The sequence below is a fragment of the Rhinatrema bivittatum genome, chromosome 14, assembly GCF_901001135.1.
Source record: "Rhinatrema bivittatum chromosome 14, aRhiBiv1.1, whole genome shotgun sequence".
Lineage (NCBI taxonomy): Eukaryota > Metazoa > Chordata > Amphibia > Gymnophiona > Rhinatrematidae > Rhinatrema > Rhinatrema bivittatum.
The window spans coordinates 77920080-77935697 of NC_042628.1; the positions used below are offsets into that span (position 1 = coordinate 77920080).

The following is a 15618-nucleotide window of genomic DNA, read 5'->3' on the forward strand; positions in this document are numbered from 1 at the left end:
CTACATGAATTCTACAGAATGCATCCTCAGAAACCAAGACCAGGTAGAAAACAGTCCGGAGGACGCCCTTTGAAGGGGGGTACTGTTGCGTCCGTTGGAGCTAGACAGCTTCACTCCATTTGCCTCACCTTGTTCATGGCTCCTTCCGCTTCCTTTGGGAAAATGGCTACCACCGCATCTACAAGCCGACCTCTCCGGCATCTCCGGAACGGCTATGTTGCTGCCTCCCGCCATGCTTCTCCCAAGGGCATACTAGTGTGCGCGCGCACATGCCACCCACGTCTTTATTCCAGCAATGGCGCAAACCTCGGGGGCATTCCTCTCTACTGACATCACGCCATCTGGGAATATAGCCTGTACTATTTTGCTAGCTTATTGAGTTAGCAACGGATTGGTTTCGGCTGGTCTGAGCTACTCTGCCGCTTCCATGCTGCTGCTGGAAGCCTTCTCTCTACCCTTCAGGATATTGTTAACCTGGGTACCCACTCCTCGGGGGCCCTCTGCTTTATTTCAGGTGCCTTACAGGGATCAGGCACTTGCTCCTCGAGGGCCTGCTCTCCCTTGCCGCTGGACCCGCAGGTTATTTAAGTTATTTGGGGGGGGGGGTTCGGGAGGGTGGGGGATTTAATTTAAAGGGTCGGGGGTGGGTTTTAGGGGGTTTTAATATGCCGGTTTTTCGATTTTTCGATTTTTTAACGATTTTTCACGATATTTTACCCCCCCAAACGGCAACAATACGATTCCCTCCCCCTCCCAGCCGAAATCGATCGTTAAGACGATCGAGGACACGATTCACATCCCTACTATCTAATAAAAATAACAATTTCTGTGTTTGTGCGTCTGCGTTTAGCCCAGTACTGTGGCGCCTCACGAGGCTCCTCCCCATGGGCGTGGTCATCTGCCACAGTACCCGAGAATCCACCCAAACATCGCTTAACCATAACAGTCTTTTTTAAAGAATTGGCTTGATAATGGCTTGTTTTAATTGATCTGGTAGAAAGCCTTCATGTAAGATTTATTGATATCGGTTATGAATGGGGCAATTAGAGTTGAGATTTGCTTTAAAGCCAAAATTGGAATTGAATCACTAGGATGGTTAGCAAGTTTAGTTTATTAATTAAAATTTCTACCTCATTTACTGATACATAATCAAAGCTGGCCGAAACACTATCTTTTGAAATTCATTTTATTTCTTGTATGGGAAGAGTCACGTTCTGTCAAACATTAAATAAATCTCAAGCTACTATTACTTATTAACTAATAGCAGTTTATGGATTTTTCCTCTAGGAGCTTATCCAAACCCTTTTTAAACCCAGTTTCACTAATTGCTGTAACCACATCCTCTGGCAATGAATTCCAGAGCTTAACTATGCTCTGAGTGAAAAATATTTTTCTTTGATTTGTTTTAAATGAGCTACTTGCTAACTTCATAGAGTGCACCCTAGTCCTACTATTATCTGAGAGAGTAAATAACTGATTTACATTAACTTGTTCAAGTCCTTTTGTGATTTTGTAGACTTCTCTCATATCCCCACTCAGTCACCTCTTCTCCAAACTCTGTCCCTTCATCTTTATAATCACAGGCATTGGATATTTATCTTTATAAGCACAGACTCTGCCTCTTTATCTTTATAATCACAGACTCTGTCTCTGTCTCTTTATAATCACAGGCACTGCCTCTTTATGTTTATAATCAAAGACTCTGTCTCTGTCTCTTTATAATCACAGGCACTGCCTCTTTATCTTTATAATCAAAGACTCTGTCTCTGTCTCTTTATAATCACAGGCACTGCCTCTTTATCTTTATAATCACAGACTCTGCCTCTTTATCTTTATAATCACAGACTCTGTCTCTTTATCATTATAAGCACAGGCACTGCCTCTTTATCTTTATAATCACAGACTCTGCCTCTTTATCTTTATAATCACAGACTCTTTATAATCACAGGCACTGCCTCTTTATCTTTATAATCACAGACTCTGTCTCTTTATCATTATAAGCACAGGCACTGCCTCTTTATCTTTATAATCACAGGCACTGCCTCTTTATCTTTATAATCACAGACTCTGTCTCTTTATCTTTATAAGCACAGACTCTGCCTCTTTATCTTTATAATCACAGACTCTGTCTCTTTATCATTATAAGCACAGGCACTGCCTCTTTATCTTTATAAGCACAGACTGCCTCTTTATCTTTATAAGCACAGGCACTGCCTCTTTATCTTTATAAGCACAGACTCTAGGGATGTGAATCGTTTTAGGACGATTAAAATTATCGTCCGATAATTTTAATATCGTCTTAAACCGTTATGGAACACAATACAATAGAGATTCTAACGATTTATCGTTCTAAATCGTTAGAATCATGAGCCGGCACACTAAAACCCCCTAAAACCCACCCCCGACCCTTTAAATTAAATCCCCCACCCTCCCGAACCCCCCCCAAATGAGTTAAATATCCTGCGGGTCCAGCGGCGGTCCGGAACGGCAGCGGTCCGGAACGGGCTCCTGCTCCTGAATCTTGTTGTCTTCAGCCGGCGCCATTTTCCAAAATGGCGCCGAAAAATGGCGGCGGCCATAGACGAACACGATTGGACGGCAGGAGGTCCTTCCGGACCCCCGCTGGACTTTTGGCAAGTCTCGTGGGGGTCAGGAGGCCCCCCACAAGCTGGCCAAAAGTTCCTGGAGGTCCAGCGGGGGTCAGGGAGCGATTTCCCGCCGCGAATCGTTTTCGTACGGAAAATGGCGCCGGCCATACGCGTATGGCCGGCGCCATTTTCCGTATGGAAAATGGCGCCGGCAGGAGATCGACTGCAGGAGGTCGTTCAGCGAGGCGCCGGAACCCTCGCTGAACGACCTCCTGCAGTCGATCTCCTGCCGGCGCCATTTTCCGTACGAAACGATTCGCGGCGGGAAATCGCTCCCTGACCCCCGCTGGACCTCCAGGAACTTTTGGCCAGCTTGTGGGGGGCCTCCTGACCCCCACGAGACTTGCCAAAAGTCCAGCGGGGGTCCGGAAGGACCTCCTGCCGTCCAATCGTGTTCGTCTATGGCCGCCGCCATTTTGGAAAATGGCGCCGGCTGAAGACAACAAGATTCAGGAGCAGGAGCCCGTTCCGGACCGCTGCCGTTCCGGACCGCCGCTGGACCCGCAGGTTATTTAACTCATTTGGGGGGGGTTCGGGAGGGTGGGGGATTTAATTTAAAGGGTCGGGGGTGGGTTTTAGGGGGTTTTAGTGTGCCGGTTTTGCGATTTTTAGATTTTTAGATTTTTCACGATTTTTCACGATTTTTCACGATATTTTACCCCCCCAAACGGCAACAATACGATTCCCTCCCCCTCCCAGCCGAAATCGATCGTTAAGACGATCGAGGACACGATTCACATCCCTAACAGACTCTGCCTCTTTATCTTTATAAGCACAGGCACTGTCTCTTTATCTTTATAAGCACAGACTCTGCCTCTTTACCTTTTTAAGCACAGACTCTGCCTCTTTATAAGCACAGGCATTGCCTCTTTATCTTGATAAGCACAGACTCTGTCTCTTTATCTTTATAAGCACAGGCACTGCCTCTTTATCTTTATAAGCACAGGCTCTGTCTCTTTATCTTTATAAGCACAGGCACTGCCTCTTTATCTTTATAATCACAGGCATTGCCTCTATCTTTATAAGCACAGGCACTGCCTCTTTATCTTTATAAGCACAGGCATTGCCTCTTTATCTTTATAAGCACAGACTCTGTCTCTTTATCTTTATAAGCACAGGCACTGCCTCTTTATCTTTTTAAGCACAGACTCTGCCTCTTTATAAGCACAGGCATTGCCTCTTTATCTTGATAAGCACAGACTCTGTCTCTTTATCTTTATAAGCACAGGCACTGCCTCTTTATCTTTATAAGCACAGACTCTGTCTCTTTATCTTTATAAGCACAGACTCTACCTCTTTATCTTGATAAGCACAGACTCTGTCTCTTTATCTTTATAAGCACAGGTACTGCTTCTTTATCTTTATAAGCACAGACTCTGTCTCTTTATCTTTATAAGCACAGGCACTGCCTCTATCTTTATAAGCACAGACTCTGTCTCTTTATCTTTATAAGCACAGGCACTGCCTCTATCTTTATAAGCACAGACTCTGTCTCTTTATCTTTATAAGCACAGACTCTACCTCTTTATCTTGATAAGCACAGACTCTGTCTCTTTATCTTTATAAGCACAGGCACTGCCTCTATCTTTATAAGCACAGGCTCTGTCTCTTTATCTTTATAAGCACAGGCACTGCCTCTATCTTTATAAGCACAGACTCTGTCTCTTTATCTTTATAAGCACAGGCTTTGTCTCTTTATCTTTATAAGCACAGGCACTGCCTCTATCTTTATAAGCACAGACTCTGTCTCTTTATCTTTGTAAGCACAGGCACTGCCTCTTTATCTTTATAAACACAGACTCTGTCTCTTTATCTTTATACTCCCAACTCCAAAATATATCCAGTATAAATGTTATTGAAATTATCTTCTTACAAATTCTTGTTATTATTACAATTAACTTTTCTCTAAAAAAAATCCTGGAAGAATTTTTAATCACCACATAAATTTTAAAGGGGAAGGTGGAACGTTTCATAAATTTTCTCGTAACATTCCCTCCTTGTAATGTGTTAAGTTTTTTAATCATGAACAATCCACCTCCGTCCTTAGTTTTTTTTTAAATTGTGAAATGTGCGCTGTGAATGTTGAAATAAACCCTGATGCTATATTATTCCGCTTATGTGTTACTTGCAGAGCCTGTTGCTGCATTTGTACATGTAAACCGAGGTGATCTTCCGAACGTGCCGCGGCATATAAAAACACATAAATAAATAAAATAAATGAAATAAATCCTATTTTTTTGAAGGAATTTTTTTAAACGTATTTCAATTATTCACAGAGTGTTAGACAGGCAGCTTAAATTGGTGGTTTACTTCATCCTACCAAACTGAGCTTACAATCCATATGTAAACCAACACCGTTGTTATCCACTCGACAAGGCCTTGTTTCTGACCCAACGGGGTCTTTCCTCAGGGGATGTATATGTTCTACTATATAGTTGGAATTACTTATCTTTCAAGCTGTTTCTTGCAATGCCACCGTATTGACTGTTTTACGCCGAGCCATCAAGCAGATTCCTCCTTTCATTCACCCTTGCTTAAATTCCAGCATTCTTTGTACCCGCTATCAGTGTCTTTTGAATAATATGCTCCGCCATATGTTCTTATCCAACACTCTTTATAAAAGACATCATTTCTAGATTCATTTGAGCAGTAATGCTTATGTTACTCCATCTCGAAAGAGAAAAATCTTATGCTCACCAAACGCTCGCTGATTATTTTGACACACCTGTGTCAGATGGAGTAACATAAGAAGCATTACTGCTCAAATGAACCTATGAATCTAGAAATTATGTCTTTTATAAAGAACAGTTTCAGAGGGAACTTTTTTCCGGCCCCTCCCTTCCCCTACCTAACCCACCCCCCAGCCCTAACTAAATCCCTCCATCTTTGTTCAGAAAGTTACGCCTGCCCGAGGCAGGCGTAACTTGTGCACGCCGGCCAGCTGCTGGCGCACCATTCCCCAGCCCGGAGGCTGGTTCGGAGGCCTCAGCAATGCCCCCAGAACAACCCCGGGCCAGCACCATGCCCCCAAACGCCGCGCCAACCCTGACACCCCCCCCCCCTCCCGACACGCCCCCAAGCAAAGCCCTGGGACTTACACGTGTCCTGGGGCTTTGCGTGCGCCGGCGGCCTATGCAACATAGGCGCGCCGGTGCGCAAGTCCCCTGCGTGCATAAATCCAGCTGGATTTACGCGAGCAGGGCTTTTAAAATCTGCCCCTGTATGCATAGTGGTTTATCTAGACGACATCTTGATCTTTTCTCATGACCTACAGATGCATCAACAGCATGTCGTCCAAGTTCTGCAACACCTGAGAGAGAATCGACTTTATGCCAAAGTAGAAAAGTGTATCTTTGAAAAAGAGTCCCTAGCCTTTCTGGGGTACATTGTCTCGAATCAGGGCTTTCAGATGGACTCCTCCAAGTTGAAATGTATCCAAGAGAGGCCTCAACCTAGTGGATTATGAGCGCTCCAGCGCTTCCTCAGTTTTGCTGCCTATATCATAGTTTTATCCAGAACTTTTCAAAATTGGCAACGCCTCTCACAGCCCTAACCCGTAAGGGGGCAAATATCAAGGCCTAGCCTTTTGAGACTGAAGAAGCCTTCCAGGCAAAATGTCCTTCTTACAGAAACCTTGCCTCCTGCACTCAGACACCAGATGCCCATCTATGGTGGAGGTGGAGGGAATAGGAGCTGTCCTTAACCAGAACGATGCCTCAGGAACCTCTCACCTACTTCTCGAAGAAATTCTCTCTGGCAGAATGTAATTATTCTATCGGCGACAAGGCGCGCCATTAAGCTTGCGTTCAAGGAGTGGCAACAATGGTTACAGGGAGCTCAGCACCGTATATCAGTCTATACTGATCATAAGAACTTAGTGTATCTCCAGCAAGCCCAGTGTCTGAACCCGCACCAAGCTCACTGGGCGCTCTTTTTCACATGTTTTAACTTTGAACTCTGCTATCGCCCAGCTAGTAAAAACATAAAGGCGGATGCCTTATCCCACACTTTCTCTGCTGAAGACATGGAGGAGCCGATCCAACACATCATAGACCTAGCTTGCATCATCCTCTCTGCCACGCATACAGTCCCACCTGGTAAAACCGTGGTGCCGAAGAGTCTTCGTAGCAAAGTCCTAGCCTGGGCTCACGACTCCCAGCTAGCCGGACATCCAGGATGAGACCGGACCCAAACCCTTCTCCAGCAATATTACTGGTGGCCTGAGATGCACAAGGATATTCGAACATATGTCAATTCGTGTCCCGTCTGTGCTAAGCACAAGGTCCCAGCAGGAAAAACTTGGGGTTTATTACAATCTCTTCCGATCCCCACGAAACTGTGGACACACATCTCTACGGACTTCATTGTAGACCTCCCGCCCTCTGGCTTCTTACCTCAGATTGGCTTTCAACAATCCTCTGGCTTCCGACCTTGGGGCTGATTTTCATCACTGCTTCCAGCTGCGATTGCACCAACTTCTCAGGGGCCCACCTAAGATGAGCCAGCCCCATGCACCCAAAGGCTCAACCTGCGGGGAACGGAGCTGGTTTGGTGAAGCTCCAGCCGGCCCCTGCATCTATTCAGCCTTGCCTTCTGATGGGGGTTTACTCTCACAGGTAGCGCCAACACTACCTTGGACAAGGGATCCACATCTCTGAAGGACAACACCCGCATCTCTGCAGGGGCCCTCTTAAGCCCAGCCAGTCCCGGCACACAAAGGCTCAACCCGCGGGGAACGGGATTGTATTGGTGAAGCTCCATCCTGCCCCTGCCTTCCGTCCACCTCGCCTCCTGTCGCTGGGAACTTGCGGCAGGCCTTCCTCCCACGTAGCATCAATCCCAGCACAGGCCAAGGGCCCACATTTTCCAGTGTGGTCACAACATCCATCCAGCAGCTAGATCAAGTTCCAACAGAGAATGTAATCAAAGCTTATTTCCATACAATTATAATTATCTCAGTTCATTCTTTTGCACTGATTCTGATAATTGGCTTATGTGCTTGGACAGAATGACTGGCGTCTCCCATGCCACGTTGCCTTACTGCTCCGCCCCTCATGGAACCTTTGGGGAGCTTTTTGTCACTCAACCTTGCTGCCATCCCCAGCTTTTACACCTTGAGGTGGGGGCTGCTGGGCACCTCTCATGATCTCTTTAAATATTGATACCACTTTTTCAGATTCTTGGCTTCTTTATGAGTGCCTTGGGAGTTTTCCTGACATCTCTTATTCTTCATTCCCCATTCATGATGCCTTAGGGTGCTGCCACCTTTGGTGCCACTTTGCCTCTTGTGATACCATTAGAGGTTCATGCCACTATTACAGGTGCCCTCCTTTGGTAGCTTGGGATGTTCTTCACCCTCTTGCTGCTTCTTTTCTGCTCTCTTGGTTCCTTGGAGGACTCCTGCCAATGCGAGTATCCCTTTGTCCCTTTGCAGAGCCTTAGGCTATTCATGCCACTTTTGGTGCCACTTTGCCACAGTCTAAGTACCTTGGATATCTTTTCCATTTCTGATGATTTCTTCCCACAAGTTTCATTAGAATTGATATTCTGGAACCCAAATTAGTCTGCAATGTTTCCCTCATTGAATTTAATGGGAAACAAATGAACTAATGAAAACAAATAAACACACACACACACATATATATATATTTAAACTAATGAAATGAATTTGGGTCCCAATGAAACAAATGAGTGAACCAAAACACATTTTTTTCTTTTGCACATCCCTAATGGGTTTAAATTAAGCTATCACTGGAGGTTTTTAAGAGCAGGCTGGACACTCATTACTCTAGGCCAGTGATGGTGTAGGAGATATCATATCAAAACTATAGGAAAGAGATAACCTTAATTAACTCCAGTAATTAACTTATATATAACATCAATTATTCTTTAGAATTGAAAAAGTAGAAAATATTCTTTGAATGAAAAAATTATTTAAATGAAAAAATTATTTGAGTGGAAAAACCCAATGAGTGAAAAAAATGTGTTCCTGCTCTAAGTGACAGGATTTTTAAGAGTAATTACATTGAGTCAAAAAATACTCTCGGTGAATTTTCAAATCTTTATGTGTGTAAAAATGAGCATATATGGGTGATCATAACCTCTACTTGCATACTCTGTATTTTATAAAGGTTGAAAATACGCATGTATTTTCACTTTTGAGAGCACATGTACGCGTGTAAAAAAGAGACGATCCAGGGGCATTCCAGCGTGAAGCCGATATGCGTGTGAGTTTCTATTTTAAAAGACAGTTGCATGCATACAGTTTCTAACTTACTTGCATATTTTTACACCTGCTAATTATCTGTTATGAGTGATATTAAATGTGTTTAATGTGTAATATTGACTGGATGAGAGGTCTGGGTGAACTGGGGACAGTTCAGGCTGGAAAACCGGGAAGGTCCAGATGATCTGGAGAAGGACTGGGACAACTGATGAACTCATTGGTAAACCGATTAATTTCGTTTATGCATGCATGTTTTAAAATTGGCCAACTTTACGAAAGTCCTACTTTATTTTTGCACATAAAATATACACATGTTTAGTTTAAAAACAGGTAAGAAAAGTGTGCATGATCAATGAATTTGTGTACAAGTCTGCATAGGCATGTATGTTGTGGAGTAGAGATATGCAGATTTTATAAAAACTCACATATATCACTCACACGGGTTATAAAAGACCTGTGTATATCCACTCATGGCCATATACATCTATATATACCGCTGTGCGCATTTGTTTGAAAGTTATCCTCCCTATATACAAAAACACTTAAAAAATGTTTTCCTACATGCATTCAAACTCCAGATCTGTTAATGGAAATATCTCACTGTCTTAAGCAGCATGCAAGCCCCCAAATCCTTTATTTAAAGATCAAAGCTCCACTATTTGCTGTAAAACCATAAAGTTCCTTATTTGAAGACCTAAACAACATTCAAGGCTATCCCTTCCCTATATTCTTGATATGAAGTCACATTAGTTGGGATCTTACCTTATTTTAAAGAATTCCACTGCCATTAACTTTCAGTGCCTAGAGTGTAGGAGATCCCATCAGGATTAAAGGTCTCTTGTGGTCTCTTCCAGGCCTACTTTGTCTATAATTTCATTGATTGCACATTTTTTTAATCTTGTGATCAGAATGTTTTAATTGTGAACTATAACAATCATATCTATTCACTCTGCTTATTTTGATTTCAGCCATGGGGTCTGATAAAATCCCATTTCTCAGTGCCTGGATCCTTGTGCTATTTGGTAAGTAACCCAATATTTTTCCAATAGTCAAGAAATAGAGGACAGTTTTCAAGAGGTTGTAGCCAGATAAGAACTGAGTTGCCTGTCCATTCCCCCAAGGTGAGAGTTGCTCCCCATATGACAGTAATAAACACATACATACTTTCACAATGCGTATATATTTTTTAGCAGGATTAAAAAGATACATTCTCTGGAGCATGGTTAGGTCAGGGAAGTAAACCAATGTATAGAACTGAATTTTGAAATCTAAATATGTAGTTTTTCCCCCCACATTACTCAGGCCACAGAAACAGTAGCAGCAAGCTAGGTAAGGATTTTTGTACCTATGGTCATGTAAGCAAATTTTCAAAGAGAAACTACTCAGGTAGAGGAGAGCAGGTAGGAAGGATCAGAAAGCATAGTATGGAGGCGGGATTCAAAGCGTGGCATTGCTCAATAGCAACACTTTACTGACCAGGACAAGAGTGTCCTTGTGTCACTTCCCAGAGGGACCTGTGGATTCTGCCAGGTTAGCAGCAGAGAGGGGAAATCCATAGGGATGTGCTTCTAAAAGTATAAGAAGCTAAGATATGCCGTGCTGAGTCAGAGCAAAGGTCTATCATGCCCAGCATCCTGTCTCTGAAAGTGGCACATCAGTATCACAAGTACCCAACAGATCCCAAAGAGCAGATCCAATTCCTTGTTGCTCTCTTCTGGGGCTAAGCTTTCCCCAAGGTCACCTGGTTATTAATGAGTTATAGACTTTTCCTTCAGGAACTTGTCCAAAACCCTTTCAAACCTACCTATGTTAGATGCCTTGACCACGACCACAAATACTTTCTTTTGAATCTACTATCCCTTACTTTCAAGCTATGTCCTCTAGTCCTAGTGCTATCTGAAGAGGTCAATAATCATTCCTAGTTACCTGTTTCACCCTACTCATGATTTTACTGTTTCATCCCCTTTATCATTTCGGTTGCCTATCTCTGTGTCTTTCTAGTTCTGGTTTAGGAGTATGAGAAGCTTACTGCGATGAAAAAAGTAACAGAAGTGGGAGAGGGCATGGGTTTTTTACTCAAATTTGAGAATTAGCTGGTTCAATGACTGCTCTTGAAATTTTCTGATTTTCAGAGCTAGCTCTACCTCCAGATGCAGAAAGAGCAGGCCTAAATCTTGGCCGATTACATTTAGGAATATTTTCTGCCAAAATAACATAGCCAGCTGTTTTGTTCTGTTTTTCCTTTGCTCTGCTGTTTTGTTCTGTGTTTCCTTTGCTCCTCTGTTTTGTTCTGTGTTTCCTTTGCACCGCTGTTTTGTTCTGTGTTTCCTTTGCTCCTCTGTTTTGTTCTGTTTTTCCTTTGCTCTGCTGTTTTGTTCTGTGTTTCCTTTGCTCCTCTGTTTTGTTCTGTTTTTCCTTTGCGCCGCTGTTTTGTTCTGTTTTTCCTTTGCTCTGCTGTTTTGTTCTGTGTTTCCTTTGCGCCGCTGTTTTGTTCTGTGTTTCCTTTGCTCTGATGTTTTGTTCTGTGTTTCCTTTGCTCCTCTGTTTTGTTCTGCTGTTTGCTCCATGTTCTTTGCCAAGTTCCTTGTTGTGTTCCTATGTTTCTTCGTTTGTTCCTAAGGGGCGAGGCCATGCCTCTCTCCCCTTATTAAAGGGACAGTGAGGGTGCGGTCCCCTGGACTCCACCTAAAGCTCCTCCCAGGGAGTTACCTCGCTAGCCCTACAAAAGAGCTCAGTTGCCACTTCCACTTCGCCTTGGAATTGGGTCATTCTCCTTGTCCAGTGCTTGCTCCAGATCCTATGTCCTGGTTGATCGCATCCTGGGACCACCGTTTCATCCGGTGTCCACTTCCGTGGTGGCTGGGGCCCAGGTTCAGAAGAACACTCGCTCAGGTTGCTCCTCTTAGGACACAAGTTGCTCCTGCCTGATAGCTGCTCGCCTGGGATCATCTTCTCTGCTGACCTTTTCTGGAGTACTGTTTTGTCCGGGGACTCCTTTTCCAGGTAGTGGGGACGCGGATCTTCTTCGAGTAGCCCTGTTTGGTTATAAGAACATAAGAACATAAGAAAATGCCATACTGGGTCAGACCAAGGGTCCATCAAGCCCAGCATCCTGTTTCCAACAGTGGCCAATCCAGGCCATAAGAACCTGGCAAGTACCCAAAAACTAAGTCCATTCCATGTAACCATTGCTAATGGCAGTGGCTATTCTCTAAGTGAACTTAATAGCAGGTAATGGACTTCTCCTCCAAGAACTTATCCAATCCTTTTTTAAACACAGCTACACTAACTGCACTAACCACATTCGCTGGCAACAAATTCCAGAGTTTAATTGTGCGTTGAGTAAAAAAGAACTTTCTCCGATTAGTTTTAAATGTGCCCCATGCTAACTTCATGGAGTGCCCCCTAGTCTTTCTACTATCTGAAAGAGTAAATAACCGATTCACATCTACCCGTTCTAGACCTCTCATGATTTTAAACACCTCTATCATATCCCCCCTCAGTCGTCTCTTCTCCAAGCTGAAAAGTCCTAACCTCTTTAGTCTTTCCTCATAGGGGAGTTGTTCCATTCCCCTTATCATTTTGGTAGCCCTTCTCTGTACCTTCGCCATCGCAATTATATCTTTTTTGAGATGCGGCGACCAGAATTGTACACAGTATTCAAGGTGCGGTCTCACCATGGAGCGATACAGAGGCATTATGACATTTTCCGTTTTATTCATCATTCCTTTTCTAATAATTCCCAACATTCTGTTTGCTTTTTTGACTGCCGCAGCACACTGCACCGACGATTTCAATGTGTTATCCACTATGACACCTAGATCTCTTTCTTGGGTTGTAGCACCTAATATGGAACCCAACATTGTGTAATTATAGCACGGGTTATTTTTCCCTATATGCATCACCTTGCACTTATCCACATTAAATTTCATCTGCCATTATCACTCTTGTGTCTCCGATTCCAAGTGTCTCCTGTCCCAGCGTCTCCTGTTCTGGTGTTCCCTGTCTTAGCGTCTTCTGTGTTAGTGTATCATGTTCCTCATCTTCCTTGGTAGTATTCCCTGGACTAATGTCTCGGTACTGACCATTGCCTGCTTATGACCATGTTGGATTGTCACCTGCCCGGATCTATGCCTATGACCTGACTACCTTCTGGAACCCGACCTTGCCTTGGCTAACTATTCTGGACTGATCTCTTGGTACCGAAGCCTGATTTCCATTTGGACTCTTCTTGCTGGTCTCCCGTGATCTCTGGCCTACCTCCTTGAATAATGACTGCGCATCCTGGTGGTAGTGGGCAATCCTATGAACTGTCTCTGACATCCTGGGAGGCCCACTTCAGACCATCTCCTCCTGTACTCCACCTCCTGGTGGTAGGCACCCTTGGGGCCGACCAGAGGGCCGTACCAACCCTGCCCCAGGCCGAGGGTCCACTTCAAGTGCAACAGTCCCTCTCTTGCTCCATGCACAACAGCCTTTCACCCCTCCATCACATACAGCTCTTTTGGATTACCACACTCAAGATGCATGATTCTGCACTTCTTGGCATTGAATCCCAGCTGCCATATATTCGACCACTGTTCAAGCTTCCTTAAATCATATCTCATTCTCTCTACTCCTTCTGGTGTGTCCCCTCTGTTGCAGATCTTAGTAGCATCTGCAAGTAGACAAACTTTACCTTCTATCCCTTCTGTAATGTTGCTCACAAATATGTTGAACAGAACTAGTCCCAACACCAATCCTTGTGGCACTTCACTCAACACGGGTCTCTCTTCAGAGTAAATTTCATTTACCATTACACGCTGTCTTCTCTTACTCCCAAGCTTCTCATTTTATTTGCAAGCCTCCTATGTGGGGCCATATCAAAAGCTTTGCTGAAATCCAAGTAGATCACATCAAGTGTGTTTTCTCGATCCATGTCTCTAAGTCACCCAATCAAAAAAATCAATCAGATTTGTCTGAAAGGACCTTCCACTGGTGAATCCATGCTGCCTCAGGTCCAGAAATCCTCCTGTCTGTAGATAGTTCACTATCATTTCTTTCAGCAGAGTCTCCATTAATTTTCCCACCACCGAGGGGAGGCTAACCGGGTTGTAGTTTCCCGTCTCCTTTCTGCTACCACTTTTGCGATGCGGGACCACCCTCGCTCTTCTCCAATTATGAATGGGATGGAATAGAGAAATAGGAATAGTTATTTACCCTTGCAAATAGTACTAAGACTAGGGGACACTCCATGAAACTTACAAGTAACAATTTTAAAGCAAATTGGAAAGAACTATTTCATTCAATGCACAATCAAGCGGTTAAGTGTATTGCCAGAGGACGTGGTCAAGGGCTCTGGCATAGCTGGGTTTAAAAGGAGTTTGGACATGTCCTGGAGAAAAATTCCATTAACCAGGTAGATTTTGGAAAGCCACCGCTTATCCTTGGATGTGAGCCCAAAGAAATGGATCTTCTCTTTTGGACCTGCCGGGTAACTCATGACCCAAATTGTCTTGATGCAGCTTTGCCCTGATTCCGCATGGATTATTTTATGTTTTTATGGGTTTGCAACCTGAATGTCCAGGCATTTCTGATCCAAGCATATGCTACGAAACATAATAAATGACTGCAGATAAAGACCAAAAAAGCCCATCTAGTTTGCCCAGTAGTGATTTTTTTTTCCTATTTACATGAAGTAGATCAAATTCTCGCATGGATCTGAGCTCACAATCCCGCTATTTCCTCATACTATCCAGGAAGCAACACACGGCCATATCACTGCTGTCCTGGGCTGCAGTCATCCCTCAGTGCCCTTATTACCATTCTCTTTCCACCATGGATCCTCTGTGTTTATCCCATGTATTTTAGAAGTCTGCCACTAACCTTGTCATCACCGGGAGGGCATCCAGACATCCATCACCCTCTCCGGGAAAAAATATGCCCTGACATTGCTTCTGAAACTACCCCTTGGAACTTCATATTGTGACCCTTAATATCCTTCAGGTATTTAAATGTCTATATCATATTCGCCCTGTCTCATCTCTCTTCTAAGATATACATATTAAAGTTTCTTCAGCCTCATCTCATAGGACTTTTGGTACAAACCATGCTTCATTTTGGTTGCCCTTCTCTGGATCATCTCTAGCCTCTCTGAGATATGTTGCAGATCTTAGTGTCATCCACAAAAAAGTCCTCTGTAATATCACTGATAAAGATATTGAACAGAACCCTAGGACTGATCCCTGCAGCACTCCAAGTATCACCTTTATCTCCTCAAAGTGAGTTCCATTTACCATTACCCTCTGTCTTCTACCACTCAACCAGTTTCTAATCCAGGCTACTAAATGTTAGATTGTACTCTCTACTTTAGGTAGAGTTTTTAAACATCACTGAATTATGAATGTATATTAAAGATGCTGAGTCAGGAAGAGAAATACTAAGATATGGTCTCCAAGATCATCTATAGTAGCAATTGGGAACCAAGAGGCAAAGAGAAAATCAGCAATTCTCATTCTGGCTAATCAGGGAGCCTGGATGTGGGGTGTTTGTTATAGAGCCTGGGAACCAAGAGGCAAAGAGAAAATCAGCAATTCTCATTCTGGCTAATCAGGGAGCCTGGATGTGGGGTGTTTGTTATAGAGCCTTGAGAAGAAGCTTCAATCACACAAGGAAGCCGCAGAGCACCTGTTGGAACGACTAGGCTTGATAGAAAACAAGAGAAGGTTTTCTATAGGAACAGAGCAGCAAGAAAGAAATACAAGG

At 43.7% G+C, this 15618-nt stretch overlaps 1 protein-coding gene across 1 annotated transcript in view; it reads left to right on the forward strand.

The window, feature by feature from the left end:
* The first annotated feature begins 9808 nt into the window (after positions 1-9808).
* The window catches only part of LOC115075931 (IgGFc-binding protein-like), a 145246-nt gene continuing 139436 nt past the window's right edge, over positions 9809-15618 (forward strand). The window contains exon 1 of the mRNA XM_029576899.1: positions 9809-9896. Within this exon, the coding sequence (XP_029432759.1) occupies positions 9845-9896 (52 nt within the window). The 5' untranslated portion in view covers positions 9809-9844. The remainder of the gene's footprint in view (positions 9897-15618) is intronic.